Source organism: Helianthus annuus, chromosome 13, assembly GCF_002127325.2.
Source record: "Helianthus annuus cultivar XRQ/B chromosome 13, HanXRQr2.0-SUNRISE, whole genome shotgun sequence".
Classification (NCBI taxonomy): domain Eukaryota; kingdom Viridiplantae; phylum Streptophyta; class Magnoliopsida; order Asterales; family Asteraceae; genus Helianthus; species Helianthus annuus.
The window spans coordinates 172,876,258-172,885,156 of NC_035445.2; the positions used below are offsets into that span (position 1 = coordinate 172,876,258).

Here is an 8,899-nt window from a genome sequence, read left to right on the forward strand (position 1 = left end):
TGTTGTTTTTGTGTTTGTCGATGTTGTTTGTGGGTTGGTGTCTGATCAGATAATTTTCCATAACCAGGTAAGGTTAGTATGGGCCAATTCTTGCTAGAATGAGAGGCTTTTGGAGGGTTATTCGGGGTTTGCATCGAATGGTTGATGTTGTTTGTGTTAATAACTGAGGATGAGGATCCATCAATGTTAGAGGAGAAATTATTGGCCATTGTATTTTGCTTCCAATGGTAAGCACCATCGCGATTTGGAAAGTTAACCGCGGGTGTAGTTGGAGTGGGGGTGGATTTGGTGTTCCCAACAACAGTTGAAGATGAGGATGGAACAATGCTGGAGTAAAACTGATTGGCTATCCCTTGTAGGGTCCAAGGGTCTAGTGTTTGATCATGCATAACCGGAGGGTTGGTGATGGTAGGAGGAATGGGTGTGGGTAGGGTGGTGGCGACGGCAGATGAAGACAAAGAGTCATTAGGGGTCGGGTAAAAATCATTGGCTATGGCATCTAGGCCCCAACCACCCAACATTTGGTTGTTGTTTGCTAGGGTGGTGGTGGGAGTAGATGTGGTGATGTCATTTGGGTCGTCGGTAAATGATGGAATTGAGCCCTCAATGGTGAAAGGATAGTTGTTTACCATTACATCTTGACCCCAATCATTCAACATTTGATTGTTGTTTGGAGGTATGGCCGAAGTGATGGTGGTGGTGGTGTTGGATGCCATGGTGGAGGCATCAATGGTGGGGAGAAAGGGATTGACTATTGCACCAAGCCCCCAATCATCCAACATTTGATTGTTGTTTGAAGGTAGAATGGTAGGGGGATAGCCATTGCTCATTTCATGAAGGTCACGATTGTTAAAACCATCCATGGCCTAGTCGTTGAATGACTCGCTCAAGACAAAGATAGTTTTTTAAGCAAGAACAAAAGGTGTATGCCCGATACTAAGCAAGAGCATCTTATAAATATTATCGATTAGCCTTAAATTCGTTATAAGATTACGTAAATCCAAACTCATATATCATATGTTTAGGTATAATCAAATATATGTGATAGTCATCAACATGTCACTAGGAAGGATATAGCACGTGTGACATTTGACAAAAAATGATTTATGTTGTATATTAAATATTAATAATAAAATGGAGTTTATATGCATGAGATAATGAATAAGTTCTTCTAACAATTGTGTTACACTTTTCTTTTAAGATAATGATGTAATTCATACATGAAAATGAGAGTGAAAAAGATGTTTAATCAATTAAACCGTTCAAAAAAAAATTAAAATCAAGTAAAAAGTAGATCATCTTCACGTGGAAATCTAAACATAAAGATTGCATGATATCGTAGAAAACCAATAAATTATATTATTTTTATTCAAATATAACTAACCATCATTATATCTTTCATGAAATCCTCATAGGAGTTACGGTTTGTTTAATTAGCCAAGATAACATTATGGTCCATGTTTTTTGAGTATCTGGCAAATCAAGATAAGAACTAAATTGGTCACAAAGTTACACGAGTTGCAATCTTTTACAATCTCAATCCAAGATTTGAGTAAACTCCAGTTTTATCCCCTATGGTTTTGGGTATTAACACTCTTATCTCTATTTTCAAAATTTTGTTGCCTTACCCATTGTCTAGCCCCAATTGCATCAATCTTGTACCTTAGACCTAAACTTTGTTAAAGTCAACCGTATCTACTAACGCTCAAAGGGTAAAATGGTCATTTTTGTCTTTTTAGTCTATCATTTTTACACCCTCATCATCTCTTCTTCTTTACTTAATGAATTCGGGCAACGTTTCAGATCACGGGAATTCCCCTACATATCCTCCACCATCCATCACCCGTAGCCACCACCTTGCACATTCATCTCCGCCTACCACCACCAAACTACGAACATTACTTTCAAACGCTTCAACCCGACATCATCCCTCTCCACCTGAAACCACCTTTACACTCACACCACCGTCTACGTTCCACCATTATACAACCTTCTGAAGCTACTACACAATGTCTCCTACACCATTACAAATATGATACTCTCTTTCTCCCTCTAAAATATTCAACTTCAACAGTGATAAGAATCTTTTACACACATTTATGAAGAAATTAGGGAAATTTCTCCTACCCATTTTGGGTTTAAGTTAAATGGTTGTTCATCGATGATGGTTTCTGAGAAAACCAAACAATTCATGACTTTATCACCATTAAAACTTCAATCAAACCCAAATCAAGACATGTTTCTACAAGATACCTATCTCCTTCACCTTCAAATTCAAATTCGAATTCATCATCGTTACGCACGGTAACACCTTGTAGGAGATCACCTTCTCCTCTAATTTCAAGAAATTCGGCTTCTCCTGTGCTGAACCGGTCGGTTTCCGTCGACCAGAGGCGACCCATTTCTTTCTGTAGTAAAAAGTTACAAGCTGGGATCATATTTCCTCTGCAGACTCTTCGGATTGGTTCAGGTGGTGGCATTGTACCATGTATGGTCCTAATGGTCTGTAACCCATTTCTTTCTAGAGCCAGTCTAATATAGCGTCTAGTGAGCAATGTTATAGCGTCTAGTGAGCTCTACATTGTTGAATGGAGGGAGAATAAGGGGTTTGTTATGTGAAATTGGGTTGAATTGAGTTTGATTGTAGTGAATGAGTTTGGGAGTGGAAATGAAACCTTAGAATTTGGGTAGGTGTGGGGGAGAAGTGGATCTGTAGGTTTTGATGAGGTGGGGATAAAATTAGGGTTTTTAAAAATAGCAGTAAGGTAAATAGGCCATTTCACAATAAACTAACGTCCTCATTACCCGCAAGATGACATAAGGGCCAAGATTGATTAAATTGGCAAGACGCGAGGGGTAAAACAACAAAATTTTGAAAATAAGGGGTAAGAGTGTAAGCGCCTCCAAACCACCGGGGTAAAATTGCAGTTTACTCCAATGATTTTGATGTAATGTTATTTTAGGTATTGTATTGTAATTTATGTACATTAGGGGTACTTCAAATCGACTAAAATGTGAAATGAGAACAAATTTTAGAAAGTCGTGACCGAACCAAAAAGATAACAGATTCACTACGAATCTACGATGATAGATGCCTTAACATAATAAGATATTTATTAATGAATATGAAGATAAACAATATTTTCATTATCATCTTATTTTAGGACACAACCCTAAGTTCGAGCAATAATGTTACGGAAAGTATTGTTCCTAGACCTTACCATATAAATTGTAATCATATTACTAACCACGTTTGCATGGCAATCATTTGATGATTTTAATTAGAACACATCTATCTTGTCGTCTTCTGCAGTATTGTGTGCAATGACCGTTTTTTATTTTGGTAAACGACAAGGTTTTAAGTTCAACCATTGTAACATAATATGAAAAGAAAACGCTAGTATTTTAGTTTCCATGTCATAAAAAGTTTTGTCGTTAGTAATTTAATTTTGGGCACAGACACACGTTTGAATATTAATTAGAAAACTTTACCTTGTCATATATACTTTAATCTAGCAGTGATGTCTGAGTAATGTGTGTGATGACCGTTTTAGGTTTTACTAACCGACAAGATTTCGAGTTCATTCATGATAAAATAATATGCATGGTTATTCATAGTGTTTAAGGCGTTCATGAAGTGACATTATGAACATGTGTACGCTGCCACAACAAATGTTTTTCCGTAATACTTGCATATCACATGCCTTTATTGCTAGCTTGATTGTGAAGTGCCCTTTCGCGAAAGTCTTCAAACCGTTCTTGATTCTAAACCCTACAACTGATTTTATGTTCAAGGGTGTCATATTATCTGTTATTTGGTCTTTATTTATTCATTAATTTTAGGCAAATTGGAAAATAATAATCTCATCTTTCTGAAATTGGCCGATAATAATCCCAAGTCAGTTATTAGCCAATAATAATCCGTCCTCGTCCAATTTTTTTGTAAAATAGTCCGCCGTTAAAATAACTTAACGGAGTTAAGTGTTTTTCCGAATTACAAACCGATGTCTTAGGGCTTTTGATCAGAACAAGGATACGAGTCGATTGATGTAAAACTTACCTCGAAATACTGCCTTCAACTCACGAAAACGGTGCTTCAATTCGGGTGTTTAACTTCCAATTAACAAAATTCAAGCCATTTCGAACACAATTTCGAGGTAAGTTTTACATCAACCGACTCGTATCCTCGTTCTGATCAAAAGCCCTAAAACATCGGTTTGTAATTCGGAAAAACACTTAACTCCGTTAAGCTTATTTTAACGGCAGACTATTTTACAAAAAAATTGGATGAGGTCGGATTATTATTGGCTAATAACTGACTTGGGATTATTATCGGGCAATTTCAGAAAGATCGGGATTATTATTTTTCAATTTGCCTTGATTTTATGGTTCTCTTTCATTTGTTAAGATTAATATGGGCTCTTAAGAAACTAATTAGAAAATTATGCTAATATAAAGTCCAAAAAATAGAGTCGAGTTGTTTGGAAATGGTGTACTTCTATGAAACCTAATTAAATTGCAAAACAATTTGGAAAAAAAAAAAGTTACACCGATCGTTAAATACTAAAACTCTGGCAAATTACAACAAACAAAGAAACTTTGACACCCTAAAATGCAATTTTGTATTTTGTCATTCTCTCTCTAATCTCAAGATGGATCCCACTTGTGAGTTGACTAATCTTAAAGCCAAATTGTCATTTTGTGTTTAAACTCTAGAAACCAATTTGCCCCTCCCTTTCTTAAATGCTAATAACATATTTTACGTTATTTTAAATATCAGTCATTACATACATGTATTACTATTACTATATATATATATATACAACTAGGTTATCACTCGGGTAGACACCCTGGTAGAAAAATTTAAATTACATTAATAAAAAATTTCAACACACACTAATTCATTTCTATTTAAAATTAAAATCAAACCATACCTATGAGTTAAATATTGCATCAAGAGTACTTGGCTTCAGCGCATATTGTGTTGTAAACTTCTTTTAATATAAAAAACTTTGTACCCAAACCCATAATATTGTAATCAAGTATAAAACAAAAAACCCAAAAATAAGAGACCTTACTTTTACATGTTGATTTTAAGGTATACAAATAATTAATTCTATTTCTACACTAAACTACTAAACAATTATATTGTTGAATAAAGAGGAAAAAGAGTCTATAAAAGATTACATTGAAATAAGTACGAGCAAGCCAACATGTGGAAGATCGGTTGAAGCAAGTTATTCATATCACAATAGTCAATCTGGAAAAAGATGAAGTGTAAGAATCACTGTCTTCCATCCATAGAAGCAGTGATAGCAAAAAACAAACTAATAAAAATAAGGGAAAATTGGGAAAGAATGAAAGATACATTTGATAATAGAGATAAGATTCAATTATAACTTTATAAATTGTATGCAATTATACTTGAAGTTAATTACCTCTTTGAGGCTATAATTTGCCAAACAAAATTAAAGTGTCGAGCATAATACCTATTTGCCACCAATATAATCAAGCAAATGTTTGTCAAGTTCAAATGCCGGCAAAGAAATTTCTGCAAGAAAAACAATCATAAATATTATATTTAAAAATATATCGACCCATTTACTTATGAAAGCATTGAATTGAGTTGCATGTTATCTATAATAGGTTACAGGTCGGTAGGTAAAAATAAACAAATAGATAACACAGGCTAAAGAGGTCAAAGGTCATCCAAAGTGTATTTTTATTGCAAATAAAATCCCAAGTCTATTAACTCAAATTTTTATAATATTACTGATTTTTTTATAGTTTTTTGTAACTAAAACTAACACATTACTAATTTATTAAGAAATAAAAGCAGATAAAATACAGTTTTGCCTGGCCCGATCTGACCCTGTGAGCTATAATACACTTAAGTTTTATGGTATACCTTCGTTATATCTGTTATATCTGAAGATTTAGTTGCCGGATGCATATCTGGAAAGCGGGAAACCTCTTCTACATTCTCAAATAGAATATAAGTTGGGAGTTGATCAGGTACTCCAGTACATTATATTTTAAAAAATCAGTTGATATATAAATATATAATGTATTCCACACGTTACATAATAAATAACTAAGCCAAACGACAATACATACCAAGAGAGATTCCAAATCTTCCAGCTGTATTCGGGAAAAGTCCAAGATCAACTATTTCAAAAGATATATTTTAATTCGAGAAGCTGTTGCAGAAAATATATAATCAACGTATAAAAAACATTTTTTAATTAATAATTAGCGTTATATACTCACGTAATAGAAAGTTCATGGAGAGCGCGGCTGGTGCGTATACAGGAGGATGATAATGAAGAGCGGAATTCCACCTGCCAAATAAGAAAACAGAACGACAGCCCAGATTAAATATAAAACAACAAAATACATCAAGAAAAAGATGTCGAGAATACTGTGAGCAGGCCTAAACAACCAAAATCTTGATGTGCCACCTTCAGTTACTAAAGACTCCAATTGCAGTGGTGTTAAATGACTTGAAGAACCTAAAATCACATGATTTAAAAAACTTTGAAACGGGGGAATTTAGATGAGTGTCGAAACTTAATGTATAAATAATATCTAAGTTACCTCTAATCAATAATATTCAACAAAAAGTTATTAACCTAGTCGTCGACACTGATCACTGATTCTAATGACGCATTTTGTTCAATCGTTGCCACGTTCAACTTTTTGGCCGTAAGACCTTGCAAAAAGAAATATAAAACTAAGCGATACGATACAAGTTTGAAAAGAACTGACAACGTAAAAACTTCTATACCTTAACCATTGTAAATAAAGCCTTAACATTCATCATTCTTGATATGATCACGAACAGGCTGCATTCATATCATATATAAATATATTAAAAGTGACATAAAAGAAATAAAGTTATAAAATTATTATAGAAAACATACAAAATCCTTTTTAAGACCTTTCCTAACCCGCCAATAAGGTCACCTTTGCTGCTGAGATAGATGTTTTCTGTATTTCTATAACGAATCTTGAATGTAACCACATAAAAACTTGTCAAACCATTTAATTAAGTCAACAACTTAGGAAATCTAACAGACCCCTAAAATCACAAAAAAAAAAACAGGAAACAATAAACCAATTACAGAATCATTGAAGATTTTGTTGAAGATCATACCTTAAACAAAAGTAGATTGTTTCTCTTTCAATGTATATGGAATCGCTAAACATATGAATCTAGAAAAAAAAGGGAAAACATCAGTGTAAAACAAAAAGATGTATTTAGAGCATAATACCTTAGTGCTTGTCATAGGTAGTGCTACTGAACAAAGTCTGAATCTTCCACCCTCTCAGATGATAAGAATTTAGTAGGGTGATATATGGAATCCCTTTAGTTTGGACATAATTCAAAGCGAATCCAATAGGTTTAGACCGAAAGAAATCAATAAAAAAGACTAAAATTTCATTGTGGCATATGATCGAGATTGATCTCCGAGCCATCGTCTTCCACCTTCGTTCAAAGCTCAAATCAAGGAGAAGGCACAGATTTATTCAAATGAAATCAAGATCAGTTACAGCGAAAATAATCAACCAGTCATCACAGATTGGCTGGTTGAATCATATGTTGAACAAGATCACAAACAGAGACAATAAGTCCTAATCAATCTCACGTATTTTACTTGTGAGGGATAAGAATCAAAAGACACAAATGATTGAGAGAAAGCTGATGATGCTCGTATATCGACAGCAGCAGCACAAACTCCTTTTAAGGAGAAAGTAACCCTAGCCAGCTGGAGCCCAAAGGAGAACAGCTGGAGCCCAAGTCTTGAGCCCAAAGAAAGAGCAGGCCAGCGATACAAGAGGAGCGGTCCAGGCCAGCAAACCCAAGAACAAACAAAGAACAAACAAGGATTAGATCGAGGAAATAAAAGGAAAAGGCACATTTATACTGTTATTCAACACCCCCCCCCCAGTTTAAATGGGCAAACAGATTAATGAGACCGAGAGACTTACACATTTGAGCATGAGTTGTTTATAAGAGCTCTTTGGTGAAGAGATCAGCCAGTTGTTGTTCAGTTTTGATGCCTCGAGTCTTAATTTGTCCGGAAGCTATCTTTTCCCGTAAGAAAAACAAGTCAACTTCGAAATGCTTGGTCTTGTCATGAAACACGGGGTTTGCGGCAATGGATAGGGCAGCGGAACTATCACAATTTAGAGTGACAGGAATGGAGACATCAATGTTCAGTTCACAAAGGAGATTGATCAGCCATAGCACTTCACACGTGGCACTACACATAGATCGGTATTCTGCTTCGGCAGACGATCTAGATACAACACTCTGTTTCTTGCTTTTCCAAGAAACCAATGATCCCCCAAGAAAAATACAGAACCTCGTAACAGACCTGCGGCTGTCAGTGCATTTTGCCCAGTCTGAATCGGAAAAGGCTGTAAGGTTAAAAGAATCAGCTTGTTTAAACATAATGCCAGTCCCAGGTGCCCCTTTGAGATACCTTAAGACTTTGAAGGCTATCTTAGTATGAGCTTCAGTGGGTTTGTGCATAAATTGAGATAGGTAGTGGACAGAATATGCAATGTCAGGACGAGTATGGGATAGGTAGATGAGTTTACCAATTAATTTTTGATATTGTGTAACGTCAACCGTATTGGTTTCATTTTTTGTTAAGTTGGTTAAGACATGATTTTGTTCAATAGGACAATTAGCAGGTTTGCTTCCACTCATCCCATACTCATTGAGAAGGTCCATGCAGTATTTTCTCTGTGAAAGACACATCCCATCGTTGGTTTTTATGACTTCGATCCCAAGAAAAAATTTCAGTAAACCAAGGTCTTTGATCAGAAACTCAGTTTTTAAAAGGTTTTTTACTTCTTTTATCGTTTCTTCATTGTTCCCAGTGAGAAC

General features: G+C 35.1%; 1 protein-coding gene across 19 annotated transcripts; it reads right to left on the bottom strand.

Annotated features, from left to right (window-relative positions):
- Nucleotides 1–5,055: 5,055 nt before the first annotated feature.
- Nucleotides 5,056–7,701, bottom strand: LOC110944315. 19 transcript variants are annotated; one of them, XR_004876666.1, is made up of 11 exons: nt 7,275–7,701; nt 7,157–7,215; nt 6,924–7,009; nt 6,788–6,845; nt 6,633–6,712; nt 6,462–6,512; nt 6,271–6,341; nt 6,118–6,168; nt 5,909–5,976; nt 5,490–5,551; nt 5,056–5,260 (listed from the first exon to the last, which is right to left on the bottom strand). XR_004876666.1 is itself a non-coding variant. In XM_035981779.1 (9 exons), the coding sequence occupies exons 4-9, from the start codon at nt 6,814–6,816 to the stop codon at nt 5,242–5,244; spliced, it is 300 nt and encodes a 99-aa protein (XP_035837672.1). In that variant the 5' UTR covers nt 6,817–6,845; nt 6,924–7,009; nt 7,157–7,215; nt 7,275–7,701; the 3' UTR covers nt 5,056–5,241. The 19 variants fall into 19 exon arrangements, 7 of the variants coding, with proteins under 7 accessions (XP_035837672.1, XP_035837669.1, XP_035837667.1 ...); XR_004876664.1 differs by having other exon boundaries at nt 6,423–6,512; XR_004876661.1 differs by having other exon boundaries at nt 6,598–6,712.
- Nucleotides 7,702–8,899: the final 1,198 nt, after the last annotated feature.